The following is a 21,703-nucleotide window of genomic DNA, read 5'->3' on the forward strand; positions in this document are numbered from 1 at the left end:
GGTCGAGGACGAATTTCCGGCACGCGCCATCACCACCAATGCCAAGTCGAACCGATTCATCGACCTTCATTTATCAACGCTGACCGCAGGTCTGTCGACATCGTAAATCTTCTTTAAACGCGTTTTGCGGATTGTCGCGCGTGCGACATTTAGTCTTGCGATATACGAATACTCTATTCACCGGATTGTTTTGTCACTTACTACGATTATGAAGACAGAATAGGGTCGCGACGATGAATTTTTGTAGCACGTTTTAGTATGGCCGCAATAGCGAGTTTTATGATGATTTATGGTATCATTTGGAAGATCGAAATTAACGTGATATTTAATTTTGACGATGAGCAATTTGGTTTGGTTTTAAGTTGATCGCCAAGTGTGATTATTTGTGCTATTGTAATACTTGGAACCTTAGCATTGATATGATCTTCAATGTTGGCAAAGAGATTTTTTTTATTATTGAAAGAGATATATCTACTGTTATAAGATAAGATTGTTGAGAATATTGATCAGAAAGTAGAGAGTTCAGAATGGTTGGATTACAGCGAGATATTTGTTGATACTTTTATCAACCAAAGTTAAATAGTGATATTACCGCGTCATATAAGTTCAATTTTAATTTACCGTATTTACCGTTCTTCATTCGACTTGATTTTATAACGACGGACAGAGGAGTAGCTAGTAGCTCGCGTTTAAATGATATTTTACGCGTAGTAAATGAATTTTCAATCACACAGCGAACCGTTGTAATTATGGAATAGTGGTGAATATTTCGTTCATATGCTCACAGTCTCGAAGAGGAACGGATGCCATCGAAATCGTGACCGCGTACAAACCTATTTCGAGAAAGTTACATGACGATGTTCCAGCGTGACTACGCGCATTCGGCTTACACGAGCGTCTGGTTCATAGTAAACTTTACCTTGAGCAAATTATAGGATGAAACGTTGCATTAGGCTGATTCGTTCGATCGGCGCTTATGGGAGGAGTAATGCGATCGAAATCGTTTACTTTAATTCCGAGTCGGTCTAATACCTCTGCTCAATTCCATAATTTCGTATTAATCGTACGTACGCGAAGAAGATTGTATTATTTTTTTATTTTTTATTTTCATCAACGTCCAGCAATAATCTTCGAATGACGCAAATTTAAATGTTACTTTAAGAAACGACGAAGAAACGATGATATATTTCTTGCGTGGAGAAGATTTCTTTTGGTCGATGTTCAGATAGGATTGCTTCTACCTTAATGTGACTCACGATAGTCGTAAAGATATAAATTCTACTTTTTGTTTAAATATTCTCTCAAAACGGAATATATATTCGTATAATGAGAAACCAGATCAGAATGATAAAATTACAAATATACGGTACATTCTGAGAACTTGTGAAACAATTTTATGTTCTGCGAATAAATTGGGAGAGAAACGTCGACGCTTGCATCGCATAATGTTCCTCGTTGGCATAGCCTATAAATAAACGAATTGCCTTTTTAGGCGATTATTATCATTACTCTATTCCATTCGCGATTTGTAGTTTTATGGCAACGAAGAAATCTACAGCACGCTATTACTTTCTTTACGAAAAAGTACAAAATAATTAACGATTCTGCGACGGCTGGTTAATTTCTTAATTTACGATCCGCTTTATACATTATTCAAACGATTGAAATGGCTTCTCGGGCAATCAACATTCGTCGTGAAATCTCAATGACGCGAACGCTTATCGAATAGCGATTTAAGAATAAGGACGATGTCGAGATTTGGAGAGCGTCATTGAGTTGCACGAATTTGTATTCAGCGGGAGATCGTTTTACGCTTATGCAAAAGTGAAGAAGATATTTGTCGTGACAAGGAAATTGTTTAATCAAATTGAACTTCCCCACAGAATTTTTAGAGGCTTTAGAAACATCGGTTTCGTCCAAGAATTTCCTCCATTGTTAGGTGAAATCTTTCGCCGAAATTTAATCTGCGAGAAAAGGTATTGCGGTGAAACAGAAGGGACCATCTTGTTGCCAAGAGAATTCCCGTCTGTACTCATCGGAGTCAATATCCTAGCGATGTTTTACGTTCCTGTTTCCTCCTGTTTCAGCGCCAAACAGCCCACTCCATCTTAGCAACAGGGCTCACGTTTTGCTCCTGCTGAATAGGCCTCAAGCCTCCCTTACGGATGCTGATCATGCTGTTAGGCTACGACCGGACTGGGGCAAGGTGAGAAACACCTTTTTGTCATGGTACATTATCGCGTTAGAATAGCGTGCAAAGGAGCAGTGAACGTGCAAATAATTTGTATCGCGTGTATACGAGAAAATAATTTATTTGATGTTTTATGTCAACTTAGTTTTTACTTGTCATAGAATTGGATGGATTTCTTGGCGTGCGCCTTTTTAGAAACGCGTGATAACGTTCGAGTCAATGAAAATAATGTGTCACGTATAATATATTAATAAATTATGACGCATGGTTCTTGAATTATGAATAAAGCTGTTTATTTAATTGCAGTACATTTTATTTGATATAAGTCGGAAGATATTTTCGCCATATTTATCTTTTGTCATGCGATCTGTTTTAATATTCAAACATTTCTATGAAAGCTAAAAAAGATGTGACATGTAAGATTGAAAATAACGATTGCGTACAAGTATATTTGATTGAAATTTCTCGCGTGACTGTAACAGAAGAGGCAGTGTGTTTCTCCTACTTGGCACGCAGTTCGATCAGATGTCTGGCTACGTATTGTCCTTTTACCCTTAACCCAATCCTGGCCTAAACTCACCAAGCCACGCGTGACACATTATTTTCAACCGAGATCCGAGGGTTAGATTAGATGTCTGATAGTCTGATTCAAAGTAACCACCCTATTGAGAAACGTGACAAGTAGGAAGAATTTTCTTTCAGTTTCATTAATTTTACGTATATTTCACTGAATTAATTTTACGATACGAATCAGATGGTAAATATTAAAAATTGTCATTAGTTTAACTTCTGGTAATGTTAAGGATAAAAAATTATTTTTAGAAAGTTTAGATAGTTTATTAAATAATAATATTTCGATGTTTCTTATTCGTAAGATGATATTAATATATAAACTTACCTCCGTTTTCTGTTATTCCTATAATCATGAAATAAAAATACTTCGATCAATTTTAATGTTGTGTCTGTCCATTAAATCCGCTAATATGTTACTCAAAATACGATATGACGAACGAATTTTTTTCCGATCGATAACGCCGCGGTAGCTGTATCATTTATAGTAATGACGTAAATTGATAACGGTTTGTATTATCACGAGATAACATTGTTGCTAACAATGGAAATATCGTGCAGCACAAGGAAAAAACCATATGCATCATCCGCCGATATAATGAAATAAAAGTAATCATTTGTATTCCTTTATGTAAAGCAATTTACATGCGTAGTTCTCTCTCTCTCTCTCTCTCTCTCTCTCTCTCTCTCTCTCTACACATCTGAATAATTTAAGCTCAGAGAAAAAAAGATCTGACTGATTTTATATTTGCATGAACGAACCAATTAAAATGAATGAACATCACGCCGTGCATTCTTGCAACATTAATTCCTCGATAAAACAACGTTGATTCATCGATAAAGTTCTTCCTGTTTCTACGCCTATGCATCTCATACATCTTTGTAGTTGGTTTTGTATGTTGGTACCGTTCTACACAAATTACGCGTGTATGTCAGTCCCGTTAAGGTGAAAAGTGGAAGTTAAAAATAACTGTTTATTCGAGATACTTTGCTCAGGAAGTATTATGCATTTGACAAGCTTTTATTATAATATTGTCCTATTCTTCTATTGATATTCGTCGTGTGAGTTGAACAGGTTAATATTCTGTGAGTAGAACAGGTTAATATAACAAGTAATATTCTGAATATTTTATAAAAATTTCATAAGATTTTCACTTTATGAGATATCAATTACCAGTTAAAACGGAGCGGATTTTAATTACTGCTTTGTCATTTGTCAACAGGGTCATTACAGACGAGGGGTGGCTTTGTCGGCTCTTGGCAGACACGAGGAGGCGCTGTTTGCCCTTTGTATTAGCGTAGCTATCGACAAGAATCCTCAAGCTGTGCGTCACGAATTGATCAAGGTATGTCGATTTTTATATTAAGTCTAAATGTTACGTCGTCCTGCGGATAACGTTCACCTTTCGCGCCTTGTTCCACTGCGAAAACCTGCGCGACCCTTTAACGTAATTTCTGTTAGAGAAAAACAGCGTACAATTGCTGCAATAACATTCTTATCATTTTTATTTCAATATCGAGATCTTAGCAATCAATCGTCGCCGAAGAGTTTATGATAATTTGAAGAAGGAGACTGACAAATAAAATCAGTCATCCTTGAACGATGCAACAAAGTCTATCAGATAAATTAGATTTTTTTCTGTGATAATTGTGATTTCTTTAGTGGCTATAGAAGATGAAATTACAAAGTTGTTTATTACATATTTACAAAAAAAGGACAAAAAGAAACTCATTTACTACGTTCACTGTTATCTCGATCGTTCTGTTGATTGTTATCGAGTTAATTTATTACGCGTTTTCCACGCTTTTCTTGATAAACTTCGATAAACATCACGTTATGTTCTGCGGTTAATTCTACGCGTTTTCTTATAACCTTAGAATAACATGTACTATGAGCTGTAACAACAGAGGACAAGTGAATTTTATTTCGACATTGATAAAGAAAGGTTACTTGCAACAATTTTCTTGCTGTAATTTGTTAACGATATTTATATACTTCTACTGATAAGTTACTTTTGACAAATTTTTGTAAACAATTCAACCGTCGTACGTACGAATACAATTAACTTTCTACATACTAAAAGTAGTTCCATATAAAAACATCACAAAGTAACGTTCATAGAAATTAATCGATGGGTAAATAATATTAAATTAATGTATATAAATATTAAAAATATCGCTAGAATTTTTACATTCGTCTTATCTTTACGATGCAATACTTTCAACTAGTCATTTACAATGTCCATCTCAACATCAGGAAAGAAAAAATAATGTCCACTGAACGAGAATCCAAGAATACCATCATTTATTTAGATAAAATACCATATTATTTATTTACATAGATTTATTTGAATTCAATTATTTAGATTAATACTGCACTAAATTGTTTTCAGATTACATTACCTTAATTACTGTTCCAATGCAATATTTAGTGATTACTTCAATCAAGCACGCTCGTATATGAAATTACGACACGATGTTACATAGATTGCGTTGTCTACGCGAAAAGAGTAGCATAAATAAAGCGTAACACTGCTTTAGAAGTTAGACCTGAAAGAATCAACGACTCGATGCGCGTGTAATTCTCTACACGGAACGAAATCTTTTGGCGAGGGATCCGTTAGCGTTTATTCTTATTTTAATATGGTCGCGAACAATGCACGACCGGTGGATAAATACTCGCGGATGAACAGTACAAACGAGCAAAAGAGAGATCAAGATACCGCGACGAAGTCACGAACGTGTACAAAAGAAATGGACGTCTGTGCGCGACGGCATTTCCGGTACGGCTGCTAGCGGTGTAGCTTAATGACTCGGTATGATAGTCGTCAGGTGAGTGACCCGTACCGGGGCAATGATAACTACTCGCGAATAGACACGCTGTTCGAGGAGAGCGTACTGTTTGTTGCGTGACGCGTGTTCCTCTCGATTCTGACTTTCGTGCCGATTCCTCGCTTCTCGTATCGTTTTTTCTTCCCTCTCCTTTGTGTCGTTAGTAAACTATCGCGCGTCACGAGAATACGTGGAAAATACAAAGAATATGATAATTGGAAGAGAAATGTACGTCGTCTAGTATTAACGTGATTATTATAGATATGAAGTTTATGTCTCGTAGATTTATGAGAATAAAATTCACAATACTGTAATTTTTCTAGTAAATGTTTATAGTAACTTTATAGCATAACAACAGTTTCTACGTATTGAATGTCTCGCTCTGGCGATAAAGAAGATTTAAAGCGGATCAATGTGAAAAGATCCTTGCTATAGTCTGTAAACTTAAAAAAAAAAAGAAGAAAAAGATCTGCAATTGAAACTGTTGTTATTTCTATACTCAGAGGTAAGATCAGAATAGTTATTATTTTGTTGAATGGATAAATCTATCACACCGTTCTGAACCAAAAAAAAACCTTTATTACACGCGCTTACAAAAACTAGAGACAAAAACAAAAAAGAATCTTAAGCCTATCGATTAAATCTGTCGATTGTAAATAGGATCATCCTCTGGTTACTATTTCTTATAACTAACGCATCTGCATATGGATGGCGAGCACGAACTCACGTTGTCATTTTCAACAGAAACTTATGTAGAATAGGATACTTCGTATGTCTATTGGATCGTACGTTTAATCAAATATATGAATATTTGATTAGTTCAAAGATATACGAGGAACATTATTTACTGGCTGGAAATTAAATAAAATATATTATATAATAAAGAAACTGGTTTTACACCTTTTAACGTATTATAATATCTCAATATTCTCAGATTTATAAAATGATATTTCTTTCGAAAGTGTAAAACGGAACTAATGAATTGATTTTTAATTAGTCACAATGGCGGTCGTTCTTCGTTCTGTTTCTGCGACGTAGTCGGCCTAATTAGATGAATAATTTCGCATATGTTGTAAATAAAGTTATGTAAATTTACTGAATGAAATTAATATGGATTCTCTGTCTGTGTAAAGTGTACGGTTAAAAGCGCAAAAACCTTACGAGATGTATAATAATTCACAGTATAATGGAGTGTCGACGAAGTCACCTTCGCCTGAAAAACTTACAAGTCCAAGCTGGCATCAACGGGTTAATTAAGTTCGATTAAATCTGATTTCTCGCGAGAAAGAATCGCGATGGCTGTAAGAATTATACCGCGTGGCATTAACCGAAGACCTCATCACGCACACACCACTCTCTTAGGCAGCCTTTACACAATCATTTCTCCATTTTCTGAGAAATATCTGATTAATCAAGTCACTAATGAAATTATGTAGGAAAGTTCGGACAAGCCAAAATGCTCGAACAGCAAGATCGCAAAAATGAATTTTCTTATTCAGGTCGAATCGAAGTTTTCTCACGTAAAATTATTTTATAGGAATTACGTATAATCTGTAGATCGATGCATGCAGCGAGTTGGAAAAAATATTTGTTTTTCGTCAATCTTGATATTTAAACGATCCGATTTTACAGATTCAATTTTAATGCGATTGTCTTCGAGTTATTATTTTCTTTTTTTCAAAGAAATACCTAAAGATACGAATTTTATCGTTCAAGCTATAAAGAAAAACAACGAAAGATGAATTCGTCGTTTGATTGTTTGCGCCTTGATCTAAATTGATTTCTACAATTATCTCGTAAATTTCGACGATATCATTCTTCCACGAAACATCCACACGTCTCGTGGGCGTGAAGATGAATAGCCTAAGTTAGACGATAAATATTCTGTGAATTGACATTCATGAATACCTTGGGGCATTAGGTCGAGCCACGCATACGATTCGATTCTTCGTTATATAATAAACTTACGAGCGTCCTACGCGTCCAATGAAAACAAATTTCAACTAAGTAGAAAAAGAACAAATTTATTTCCCTGTTGACCTCCTGAACGTCATATCAGTTGACCATGTGACAACCCGATAATTCCAATAAGGCTCTCCAGGTGAGTGACCCAAGGCTAGTCCACATTGGAGGCAAGGCCAGCGATAATCACTCACAGCAACTCGAGACGTCTGGCTCTTTGGATCGCGACTATTGTTTTTTCCGACGCGAGAATAAGCCGGTGCAGCTGCAGAATCAAAATTTATCGCGGGTATTCCACCGTTGCTTCTTTTCCATCAGTCTGTGATTCATCTGGAAAACGCTATTTCGTAATTATATAGAATACTTTAAGCGATTGAGCAAACATAACATTAGAATTTTCCCATCGATTATACTGAAGCATAACACGCGTTAACGAAACATCAGCTATCAATATGAAACGTATCACTAAAATCATTTCTAAATTACACAAAATAGCCTAGCTAGCACGATGGCCAAACTTTCGTTGCGCCGAAAACCCTGAAATTTCACAATAACGAACAAGTTTAATTAATAAATGTTCCAATCATGATATTTAATCAAACAATTTCGTAAGATCCCATACGGATAGTTCTAAATTACAATGCCAGCCGCATGAGATTAATCTCGCGCGGTAAACCACCGTGGACTATGCAATCGAGCCAACTATCGCCAGAGCGTCCGATTTAATGGCGCCACGGGGGCGACCTGGGGTTAGAATTCGTCGAACGAGTCGAACGAATCGAAGAGGCACGACAAATTGAATTTCGAACGGTCATTATGTAACCTAGAGGCTGGTACAATCATTGACGCAAGCTGCACCGGTACTTATGTAAGATCGAGGAATCATTCTTTTCGCGCGGCGTTCGAGCCGTATGGCAAGCAACATCCGCACGTTTGCCACTTTCTTCTGGTTGAAAATGTTCTCCTATTGTGCCCGGATACGATTTAACCACGAGGAAGTTGCACAAGGTGCACGTGAAATTTTCTAAACTCGCTCCTAACCTCTTTCTGTATCTTACTCTTCTTTTGTAACTCGCGGATGTTCGATCATCCGGAATCGAATCGTGTACTTTTGGTTTGTCTTGCGTTTTCTTCGCTCGTCGAAGGCGTTCAGAGGAATTAACGATTGTAAATGCTTGAAAACAGTGTTGCACGTCATTATGCAATCGTGTTTTTGTGAAAACGTGAGAGCCTTAGCGGAATGAAAAGATATACCACGAGATAAACGAGTATCGCCTTAATGGAAAGAATCTATTTTGAACGTTCTTCTTTTTCTTTTCTTTATTTTTCTTAGACCATGTCCAGATAAGAAGCCAAGGTTCAGGTAGAGAATGTTTTGATATCAGAAAAAAGCAAATGTTCGATTTATTGAAGTACTTGAACTTGGGTTTGTGTGAGAAAATTGTGTTTAACGGTATAAGTTGAGGAAGAAAAAGTAAAATACGTGGAACCATCGCATCTAATAAATCGCTGCTGCGCAATTGTTGTGCATTGTTTTTCTGAAGTTATTACGGATAATCGTAGGAGATATATTACATAATATCCATCACAGAAATCGAAGTGTACCGCCGTTTACTCGAAGAAAATCTCACGTTCTACTTGTATGGCGAAACACAAAGTATAAAATTTATTATGTTTCTCGTTGACTACCGTTCACGAACCGCTTAATCTCGCGCAAAGATTCGATTTCGCAACGATCAATTTCCATAAATAGGAGATGAAAATTCAGTGCGATATTCCAGTTAATTGAAAGCCACGATACAATCATTTCCTTCATTTTGTTACGCACGATTCAAAGTATAATATTAAATGCTAACGAGATATACCAGATATTCGCTCTAACGATCCACATCATTTTTACTCATTTATGATAATGTCACGAAAACCAAGTTGCTGATAAATTAATTCTTATATTACGAATATAGCACAATACCATCACACATATTTATCCACGACAATAGTTAAATTCATTTTCTTATCCTTTGTCGTATTATTTCTCTCGTGACTCGATGTTTTTGGATCGCACTGTACTTACAAAGCGACATCCCCTTATCTTATGTGAGTCGTTGCGCGCAATCAACATGCATTGGAGACAATATTGTAATTATGTCGCATAATTTTTCTTGTTCACGCCGAAGGAGACGTATATCTCGTTTACAAGGATTTACGGGCTACATTTGCATGGAACATCGGCCTGCAACAAAGAGACGTCTCTATCGTCTAAGGCACGTCGCACAACGCGCCAATCCTCGATAACAATTCGCGGAGGAAGCGGCTTTCATCGTTCCATCGCATTAGAATTACAAAAGGCATTGTTTCGTATCGTCTTCAGGTGCTGTACAAAGTGTTATCATCTGGACATCGTCGTTACGGCCTGCCATCTCGCACCCCCTACAATTTGACCGAGGGTGCATCGCGCACGAGGAGTCGTCATCAGCTGATGAACCCGAAGAGGAATCGTCGAACAGTATTGAATGCCTCGGACTGTGAGGATAATAGCAGCGGTGGCGAAGAGGAGTTCACTCAGGTAGGAATCTCGTGAGATTTTAGAAAACAAGGGCAGACAATTTAAGGTTTATTTTAATTTTTCCAATTTTACGCGATATCTTTCAATTCGAGGGGAAATAGTAGTTTAACGTAAGCGTATTTCCTCTTCCTTCTTTGCTGTTTCAATAACGAGTTTCGCTTTCTTTACGCGATATAAAAATTGTTCAAAATTAGAATATTTTTATGTGGAATAAAATTCGAAGTTAAATTATATGCGAACTATTTGCGAGATTGATTTCCAATACGCCGGAAAATATGGATTTTGTAGATTATTCGCAATGGCGAACGTCTCTGTGAGAAATGTTTGAAGCTTTCTAATGCTCGAGTTTTTTCTCAGGAATTTATCGTTAACAAGAATTCTTAGAATTTGAAGTCCAAGTGTTGAGTATACACATACATATGTGTGCGTGGCAGTGTCACTACCGGTATATTCTCATGAATTATCAGATTTGATAAGATTCTAGCTGCAATGCTAGCGAAATACTGCCTAATAAAAAAAAAAGAAAGAAATGTCCGGGAATCGCAGCAGCCATAATTTTCAATTCAATTTTTTGTTATAACGTTATTAATCATTTTCTTCGTAACTCACGGTATTTTTCTCCGCTCGATTTAAAAATTGTTGCGTTTGATTTTAAGCAAAGTAGTAAAAATATTTATGATACAGTACACACACGATGGAGATATAAAATATACTTTTTAATAAGATACAGGCTTCGCTGTTGTGCCCCGAATTAAAATTGTGTGACTTTAACTTCGTACTATATCGATGAAAATAAATGATGTAAAATTGAATTAACTTCAACCGTTTCATACAGTGTTTATTCTTCGTTTAAACGATTCTTCATTTACGTAACATGGTTTAGACGTTGCATTCTTTTAATACACAGTACTTACAGCTGTATGTACTTCTTGATAACTGAATGGCCATTTTAAAAGTGACATCATCGTTCAGGTACAGTTTTATGCTGACTTCGAAGCTGCGATTGAATTATCAAATAACTTCGTGCTTTTCTTCTTGCGTTCTATGTTTACGAAATCGGATTTTCCTTCTATGATCGTTGCTTTGTGACAAACGTCGATGAGATAAGAAAACGAATAAAGAGCAAAATATACATATATATATATATATACACTCATGATTTTGAAACAAAAGTCATTTATGTTCGTGTAATTTCTTCTTGTTTCTCGATACAATTTTAACGAACTGAATTTTCCAGCCGTCGTAAGAAATTTAATTATTTTAGATTTTCAATCTCCCGAATGTAATCCTTTATAATTAAAGTGGTATCAAATTGTTGACGAGCAACTGATCGAAAGCAAATGTTCAACTCAAGCACATAGTTCACCGAAGCAAATATCAAATCGTAATAGAGAAAACAGAGTAATTTAATCACGGTTCCACTTCAGGAGGTTGCAATCATTTTTTTGTCCGTTTAATTCCTGGCACGTACTACAGCAATACAACAATCGATATCTTAATCATATTCTCGATTACCGCTCAGATATCTTGGTTAATCGTTCTGTTTCCTGGGAGGACGTCGCTGTATCTGTTCGCGTCCGATTGTATTGTAACAACACGTGCACTTCTTGCCGCTTGGGAAGCACGTAATTAACAATCAATTTGCAATTATTATAGATCAACGAGAAATACGGATATCGCGGCGTTAATAAGCGGCTAGGCGGCTGGAACTTATATAAATCCGACGTTTCAATTACTATTAATCTTGTGGCCGGGATAAGCCTGTGTTCGCTAACCAATAATAATAATCGTTCACCACGTTTAATTACGAATCCTCGAATTTTCTCACTTTGTATAGTGATTTATATAAATTACGATAAGATAAATTATACTCTTTATATATATATATTCTTTCTATTACTAAAATTTATAACAGAAAAGCAACGTTCGTTCTTGTATCTCTGTTCCTACGCTTTGTTTCAAGATTACGAAATAACGAAATTTTCGATAAAAATCCTGAACGCGTGAATACGGGGAAAACACGGTTTTCGAGTTAAGCACGAATGGTAATGTAATTGCAACAGCGAGAAGAAAAACAGGCGAAACGAAATATCGAGGAATTAAGTTCCGAACAGATTGTCGGGTTGCGTAACGATCCATTAAACGTTACGCAAGCTCACGGCGTCCCGTTGCGAATAAAGATGAATTGTATTTCAAAGAAAAGAAGCTCTAATCGTGTCAATCCTAATAATTGTAGATTAAAGTTCGCGCTTAATCCAATTATCCTTGTTGATTCATTGCAGACTGTTAGCAGAAGGCTCCTGTCAACCACAGCACCACAAAACAACATGAAGCTGCAGGCTGGCCTAGATCGTCTTTACCAAGACATAGAAAAGCTGAAAAGTAAGTTGGAAAGGCTGTAGCATTAAATCGAGTGCAAATTACAGAAGAATGATGAGAATCGTTAATAGGCTGCGGACGTTTACGCGAATTCTAAATAGAAACTCGTTTCATATTTCATAGTACTTTGCTTTATGTAGAGCTTGGAGTATTTGAAGTATTTTCTACTTTTTGTACATCTATGTTTTATCTAAATAAGCAAACAATTATATACATTTAAATTTCTCATAAGTATCCGTAGTTAGATTCTTATTTAAAAATCCTGTGTTATCTAAATTTTATAATGATACTTCAAATAATTCAGTGAGAATGTTCGTAGTTTATATTATTCGAGCATTTACAATAATATTTGTAGCGGTAGTATTTATACGTAGAAGTATCGACTAGAAGAAAAAAGAAAGGAAATATTTTAATTATTTAAATTTACGTAAGATTTAAAATGTTAGAATACTGCCAGTATTTTATTTATTCAAGTATCTTCGTCAGTATTGAAACATAATTTTAATGCTCTACAAATTGAGCAGATTTTTAATCGTCGAATATGGCTATGTTTTTATAAAAGATGAATTGCAGCCTGAAAAGGTTACCCGATAACGTTCTATCTGACATTTCGTATTAATAACTAACGTTGCACATTTACCACGATATGTGCGGTTGAATGCGTACCATTGATAAACGAATCCCCAAGCTATTTAAAAGTAAAGTTCATTCAACGCTTGAGCAACGCGACACGAAATCTTTCATTTATTTCTACGATCTTGTTAATTTCTTGTGCAAAGTTCCCGCTTTCTTCATCCTTTTCGTTCAAATTTTGTTACCATTTATCCACGTCTAAAGATTCAAAAGTGCATAATTTATTTGTCTAGTTAACTAATTAATTTATCTCGAAAACTTTTACTTTTTAGCTTTCGTTCGAAAATTTTCGATTAATCCCTTTTAAAAGATTCAATTCTTATCGTGTAAAATTAAAAACTAAAAAGATATAAGTTGATTCGAGGAATTCAATTACCCAAAGACATTTACCATTTTGAAATATTAAATTTTTATCTCACCAAAGTTTTATCATATCCTTACGAGATATCGATAAATATTGCAGAAATTCAAACTTACGCGAATATCCAAATATGTCGTGTAAATCCTCACAAACCTTATGCGATGTACGATGTAATAATAATAATAATATGAAATAGTACAATAATACAATACTGTTCAATTCTGTTGAAATCTAATTCCTTTTTTTTTCTTCTAAAATTACGTGTAACGTTTCATTTGTGTATAATTCTGAGTTCAATAATATTATAGAATTCTTTTAAAGCATAGAATTACGCGATAAGAATATTTTAGACACACGGTAATTAACTAAAGCGTTTGTTTTTCACAGGGCTCGAAGCGAGACCCGCTGAAATTCTCCTACCGCCCCTTTCCGGTGGCACGGCAGGCGAGTTGGATTGCATTCTGTGCTGTCGACTCTTATGGAAACCCGTAACAACACCATGCGGGCACACGTATTGCTGGATGTGTTTGGATCGTTGCTTGGATTATTCCTCGGCCTGCCCTTTGTGCGTTACGTCTCTCGTCGATGTAAGTATAGTATGAATATACAGGGTGGTTAGTAACTGGTGGTACAAGCGGAAAGGGGATGATTCTACGCGAAAAAAGAAGTCGAAAATATAGAGTAAAAATTTTTCGTTCGAGGCTTTGTTTTCGAGAAAATCGACTTTGAATTTCCGCTCGGTACGCGTGCGGTACGTTATAACGGATCTCACTGTAGATCGTTGTCTCGATGAAAAAATTAAAAAAAAAATTAAAAAAAATTTTATTCTATATTTTCGATTTCTTTTTTCGCGTAGAATCATCCCTTTTCCGTTTGTACCACCAGTTACCAACCACCCACCTGTATATGTATAATATTTTTTTTTATTATTTAATTTGTACTTTACAATTTGTCCAGCTGGACATTTGGTAAATTGTTCTAACTTAATTTCTAAATAATACGTGGATGGCTACCCTCGGCGGGATACCATCTTCGAGTTTGACTACTTTATTTCTTTAATGAGGTCAATGGGGTGTTTTCTTTTTAATCTTCTTTCTATCAGAGCTTTGCTCGCTTCAGCAGCCTGCTGGTTTGCATGTGTCGTCGTTTTTTCCTTGTATTTATATGTATAATATCCTCGTTTAAATCTATAGAATATATTGAACAAATTTACCTGGCGAAATTTGAAACATCCTATATAACGAGTACAAAGAATCATAAGACAAAAAGTCGATTTCGAATTATGTTCCGTGGAACAAAAGAACGTCAGGACGTGGAACACCTGTCCATAAATGAGATATAATGCTTCCTAGCGGTTAACGATGCTGCAGATTGAAATGATTATTGTTTGTGGTCACCAGGGCCGCCGTTAGGAGCTTCCGCGTTCGTGGCATCATTACCAATTGTCCCTGTGAGCATCGTCGTTAATGACGTTAAATAAATTTTGCGGCTGGCAATCCCGTATCTTTCCTGGATCCCCTCCTACCTCGTATTACGTTACATTATTACATAACACACCGCGACCGTTATTCCCGCATTGTTACTGCTTCTTTCTTTCATATTCTCCTTCCTTCTTCCTTAACGCGACGCTAAACGTTTATCAGTGTTGCTTCGTTTTATTTAATTGGTCGGTGTGATTCATGATAAATACTTTTTGCGCAAGTTTTTACGTGATATTTACACAAGTAATTCAGAAGAGTTAATAGAATCGAACACAGTCTATATTTGTTACAGTCTATGTATGGAGAAGTTATTAATCCTTTATGGAAAAATTCTGGAATTTAAGAAACGGCGAGTGAATATTTTATAAATACCCTTACGACGTTTTAAGATATCACTGGTTGTCGGGTTTCTGTAATTCAAATGTGATTTTATATCCAAATATGCTGCACGACTGTTTATATCGATTGACAATTTAGCGAACGCTATTGCATTCACTGATGAATAGTATGATTCCTGTCATTCTAATTATACACCGTTTCGTTCATTATACGGTACTTGTTTGCTTCTTCCTATTACGTTGTGACGTAGGTAAATTTAACAACACCCTCGAGATCGGCAATCGATATAAAGTTCGATCGACGACTTTACTCTAGCAAAACGTTCTTTATTCAACAACGTGCGTATTAATACACGACCGTTATCACAATGCAATGTAATAAATATAATTTCAATATAAATTTCATAAAGATGAAGGATGCAGTGCATCGAATCAACGTAGTCAGTCTAATCAAAACGACACCGGAATTCGATTAATTTCAAACAAAACGCTCTAAGTGCAACTCTCTGAAACATCCTATTCTTTATTAATGCCAGTTCTCCAGGAAGATGGCCACGAAACTTGTCACGAAGGAGGAAGGTGCTGAGAAATTCTCATGAAAAAATCACGAATCTCAGCAGCGAGACGTTGAAGGCATCTCTCGAGAAGGACAACGAGGTTTCTGGTTGACTTAGCAGAGTGTCCTTTGCTTTTTCAGTACTTGGCCAGCAGCCAGAAGACGGTGACGGACTTCGTCGAGAGGGCTTTGAAGACCGTAGCCCCGGCGGAATACGCCTCCAGGGCAGCTAGCCACCGATTAGAATTGGTCCAGGGACTTGGCCTCCTGGGCAGCGAGCAGATCGCGGTTTTTGTTTGTACCACGGCGTTTCCTTGTGTCGCCTGTCCCCTGTTCGTCTACGAGCCGAGATACAGGCTGATGGTGAGGAGATGCGTCGAGAGTGGCGTTCGCCAGTTTGGTATCGCGGCGTGTCTCAACAGAGAAGCGACGGGGACGAAGAGGTAATTGTCCTTTTAGTTTTTCTTTTCGTTTCTTTTATATTCAGCGGAAGAGGTGCTAACGTGGAACGATCATTTTGTTTACTTACAAAGTAAGAGGATAGTCGAAGATCAGACTTTTCTTATCCTTTTTACTCTCTTAACAAGCGTTAAGAATGCCACACTATGAGACAGTTCTTGAGTTCGATAAATGGTGCTTGTTAAAATAAAAAAACAAATTGTCCGTTCGATCTATCGTGTTCGAAAACTTAATTTTAGTAGCGATATTTTGTTTGCAACAGATACGCGGAATACGGCACTATGCTTGAAATTCGAGATAGAGTTCTGCTGAAAGATGGTTGCAGCATTCTCAGCACAGTCGGAGGCAGAAGATTCAGGGTTCTCTCTGGAGGAGAAAGGGACGGTTATGACACGGCTCAAGTAGAATTCCTGAGGGATGCGATGGTTCAGGAGGATCAACTTTTGAATCTCTTAGAGCTTCACGACAAGGTGAAACATCGATAATTCATGTTCGAATCGATCGTAGTTAATAACTTACCGCTCGAAGACTTACCTATTAACTCACGTAGTAATATAATAATGATATAATATATAACATACATACAATAACAATGCACATAATATATAACACGTACTAACGTTATACAACCTTCAATAAAATTTTTCATTCTAAAATTAACCTAAAATTAATTCGAATTGCCATTTTATCGAGCGTCTCTTCAATTTATTATCGGTCAGTTTTGTCGTCACCGGTATCAGAAAATATATAGATCGTGGCAATTAGGATTTTATAAACGATAAAAATAGACTGCCTCTGCTTACTGAAACTTAATATTTCCAGGTGAGAACGAAAGGAAGAAGATGGTGGGACACGGTGCCATTGTCCCAGCAATTAGAAATACAACGAGTATTCGGTCGAATGCCAGACACCGAAGAAGATTGGCCGCGCTTGCCGGACGGTCCATCGTGGACCTGGTGGTTGTTGGCGATTTTACCGCTTGGTCCCCAGCTGCAAGTGGGAATTCTCGGTACGACGAGTCTGGAGAAGAGATTAAGGGCTATCGAAAAGACTCTCGATCATATGGAGCAAAGGCAATTAACTGTCGCCCCTGCTCCATCGGAAGAAACCACCACTTCATCCAGCATATGTCGAGACGAGGGTGGCCTCGCAGACACGACAGTCTCGGTGGTACAGTAACGTTAAAAGAACAAAGGATAAGAAGAAATTGGAAAGATGTCCTCTCAGGACAATTCGTTCAGATCATTTCGCCATGAGATGGTGATTTAATCAGATTCGACTTTCATTCGATGTACAAAGTACTTGGAGAATAGCTTATCGAAGATTACTACTTTTTACTCGGTATTTAATATACACGCATTATATCCGGAAGTGAGGTGAGGAAAACCTGTAGCTCGGTCGATCGGCAACCAGGTTCTCCGTGTGCATCGATTCCCCCACTTTTCTTCTTATACTTAACCCCGTTAGTTGCGTTTTAACTCGAGTACTATCTCTCTTTCTCTCTTTATTGGGTACTCGTTAAACTTACACAGCCAAGCGCCTTATCGACGGAACGATGATGGTGCAATTAGAAGAAGCGAGACTAGGATCGAACAAAGGGTAACATCGTTGTCATTCGAGTAGTCGTTACGTTCCACTAACGGAACCTAGTTAGAACGGGGGGTTGAAGCGAGAGATGTAAACGAAGAAATTGATCTCGTCGATTTGCGCGTTACAGCTCGTCCAGAATTAATTCGATCGTGCGTGTGATTACTCTAAGCAATATTACAAGCAACCCGCTCTTTTACAATCTCGCTACGTGCTTCGACGCATATTTTGTGACGTTTGTGTTTTCTGACAAGAGATTGATGACGGTGTAGCTGGACCGGTGCTGTCGATGAACGAAACTTGTTCGTATTTTTCTCTACGCGTAAAAATCAGTATGCCCTTAAGAGAATCGATTATACTTACTAGTATGCATTACGATACGTGTAACATGGTGTCAGTTATTGTTCCTATACTGCATATAACAAGGGAGAAGCAACGAACGAAGTGACAGCTTTCGCTTCAGTTCCTTGACAGCACTGATTTCTCACTGGTCTCTTTGAAATAGACCAAATAACACAGAGTTGACACGTTCCGTGCTGTACGACAATTTCAGTATCATCTGGTAAAATTATACTAGGAAATTTAGTTATAGATAGTAAGCAATTCCTAATCTTTTAACCTTTTCTAAACTTACCTAACTTTTAAATCTACCTATTAGCAATAAATTAAAAATTATTAGCCTTTGTCTTTCGTATCTGTCGCGTGCCATCGATAGTGTAGCTGACACGGAACCTGTCAAACAATACGGTGAGACTCATTCCTACTTTTTGAACGATAAGTTAATTTCGGGCAAGCTATAACGCAAGATCATCATATTCTCGATATTTATTACAAAATTAGCTAGACTATCGATAGCCGATCGGTTCTCACAAATACACGTTTTATATTCGAAACTCGTCGTTAGCGTCGATAGGAATATCGAATCGAGGATGTTCAAACTCTTAGCCAATCATCGATGAATCGACCAAAGTAGACGATAGAGTCACATATCCAAGACGAAAGGAGGGATATCGTTTACCTCGGTAAGGCGTGACCGTGTTCTTCGCGCTATTGCAATACGCAAATCTGTTCTTCCAGATAATATTATATATACATACATCTATATGTATACACACACATTTATGTATACATGAGCATATTATACGTTGCAATCAGAGGTACGCACTTCGTCGTCGTTTACGCTTATGTTGTTCGTACCCGACGAGAACTTTTTATCTTCGAAACGAATCGCGCGAATATATACTCATAACGATGGTACAATGATAGAACGAGAAGCGAGACGTACATATGTATTTCGTCGTGAGTTTGCTGAGTACAAAACGTTCGTCGGATGTACGCACGGTTAGAGCGGCGTGTTTTAGACTCTGTCGTGCGCGCATCCAGTTTTAGCTCGTTCGAATTGGCCAATCTTGAGCTTTGGGGCGTGAAGAGCTTTTGTCTTTGATATTTACGAAAGTCGAATAATTTTTTTTTCAGCGTATTTTTCTTTCTATGCAAAATGAATTTTTCTAGTATCTAAATCAGAAGTAAGCAAACTGTACTTGACAAACTTTGACATACGTTGAGAAAGATAGCACGAATGTGTTGCTTGAAATAATTAAAGGATCATGTGCCCGAGTATAAAACTATAATTACAATTTTACAGAACGAAACAAATTTCATTGACGAAAAGAAAGAAAACTAAATAAGTTTAATATAATTTGAAACTTATAGAATTTTTATTCAAGATTAGAGCCATTTGAATAAATGATCTTTTAATTATTATGAGTCATATATTCTGTTTGCACTTATATTAACGTTTAATGGGTCCAATGATGTTTGATAACTGAAATGTTTTTACGCGTCCCATGGTGATAGATACCGAGGAAAATTGATAAATATAGCGATCGAGTTAGATCTAGGTGATGTTAAATTCGGAGAAACGAGAAATTTTAGGTGGAACGTTCTATTTTCACTCAGCTTCTCGTAATGAGCCATACTTGTTGAAAAGGAATTTACAACAACGACCAGTTTATGTGGCAAAGCGCTCTTCATGTGGCACGAAACTCAATTTTTTATACTGTCCGGCCTGTATTCAGAACGCTCTAATAGAACAAACTATACTCCTTTTCTTTCCACAAAAAAGAAAAAAGAGGAAGAAGAAAACGAATATAATCTATCATAAATATTAATAGGAAATTCTTTCGATTAAATCTTCTTCCAATATCTCGTCGTTGATGTTTTTAACGTAACGATTTATATTTATAAAAATCTGTCGAAAAAGATTGAAATTCTAAAAAGAGGATCTATATACTATAAGCAATCGTTGAGAATTGATAATTATCTCTTAATCAAAATTAGAAGCGTAACGTTGATAATCACAACTATTCTCATCGAGTAAACTGTAATTTGCGTCCAAGCTGAAAATTATTCTGTCGTTGCACGATAATTGAAGAGTATATTCAAGAGTATAATATTTTTAACGATTAATTTCCAACGTGGTTTTCCAATAGTGGCGAACTGCCCGTGAAACAAAGGCGTATCGTTTAGTAATAATACAGTGTTATGAATACGAGCCTTTAAGTTTATTCCGTCGCTCATAAGACTTCTCGACTACGGTAGCGTATAGTAATTTATTTTCATGCGATTTTTTAAATGTCATTCGAGAGACACATATAACGATCATCGGAAGAGCTAGGGAACGTCATATCAGTCATGCAATCAAACGTACAGAAGAAACGAAGAAATGAGAATAAGAAAATATGAAAAAGAAAGAAAAGAATCATACGCGTCTGTTGTCCATGATAATTGATTATTCTTATTGTTATCGTGAATTAATATTATTATTATTACTATTATGATTATTCTAATTATTATTACAAATTAAGAAGAGTACTATCACTATGAAGCGAGTACACCACTATTAGCTTTTAGTATCGTCGATAATAATATTATCGAAAGCGAATAACGACAATTGACTGCGAAATTGGCATTATTCGATACGCATACACCTAACGTAATATATTTCCAATTTCTCTCACTCGAGAATGTGTGTATGTGTGAGTATGAAAGAAGAAGAAAAAGAAGAAGAAGAAGAAGAAGACGAAGACGAAGATGTGGAAGAATAAGAGGAGAACAACTTTTTTCATCGCACGTTTTCTAATCGATATAATAATAATAATAATGTAACGTTTCGTCTTCAAGAAAAAAAAAATCGAAGGGGCAGAGATGGTGTGTCCCTGGTATCTTTAAATTTATATTCTCTTCTCTAGACTTTTACGAAGTTGTGAATCATGCATTGTGATATTACCGTATAGCCTACCTATTGTATATTGTTATAACATAATATTACAAAATAGTATGTAATGTCACGCAACTTTCCATTTTTACTTCGACATTTCTATATTTATCTTCATCTCTTCATATGGAATTATTGTAATAAAAATATCGATGAAATCAAAATGTTTCGAGGATACTTTGTTTTACCTTGACCTGGTTTGTTCGACTTTCAACGTAGGCCGAATTTCTGCCCGAACGAAATGTCGCCTATAACCTTATAATCGGTATGACATTGATTGACTGATTTAAAGAGAAAAAGAGATTATAAAAGAAGAATAACAAGATTTCTGGAAATAATCTTCACGTGAATACATTTCATGGGATATCACTGATCAATAATTCTCGAAAATAATAAAACGCGAGAAACGAAAAATCTTCTTCACTTTCCTTACGAAACATTATTTACAGAAATTAGAAGAACCGAATAAAACGAGATAAGATGAAACAAAATAAATAAATTACTTGAATAT

At 36.3% G+C, this 21,703-nt stretch overlaps 1 protein-coding gene across 2 annotated transcripts in view; it reads left to right on the top strand.

The window, feature by feature from the left end:
* The window catches only part of LOC100742755 (LON peptidase N-terminal domain and RING finger protein 1), a 64,594-nt gene extending 43,486 nt beyond the window's left edge, over positions 1-21,108 (top strand). For both annotated transcript variants that reach the window (XM_012387029.3, XM_024368426.2), the window contains exons 2-9: positions 2,088-2,206; positions 3,985-4,107; positions 9,927-10,121; positions 12,404-12,503; positions 13,882-14,081; positions 16,011-16,312; positions 16,591-16,798; positions 17,151-21,108. In XM_012387029.3, the coding sequence (XP_012242452.1) occupies positions 2,088-2,206; positions 3,985-4,107; positions 9,927-10,121; positions 12,404-12,503; positions 13,882-14,081; positions 16,011-16,312; positions 16,591-16,798; positions 17,151-17,507 (1,604 nt within the window). In that variant the 3' untranslated portion in view covers positions 17,508-21,108. The remainder of the gene's footprint in view (positions 1-2,087; positions 2,207-3,984; positions 4,108-9,926; positions 10,122-12,403; positions 12,504-13,881; positions 14,082-16,010; positions 16,313-16,590; positions 16,799-17,150) is intronic.
* The last annotated feature ends 595 nt before the right edge of the window (positions 21,109-21,703 follow it).

The sequence above is a fragment of the Bombus impatiens genome, unplaced genomic scaffold (assembly GCF_000188095.3).
Source record: "Bombus impatiens unplaced genomic scaffold, BIMP_2.2 scf_0442, whole genome shotgun sequence".
In the NCBI taxonomy this organism is placed as follows: Eukaryota; Metazoa; Arthropoda; class Insecta; order Hymenoptera; family Apidae; genus Bombus; species Bombus impatiens.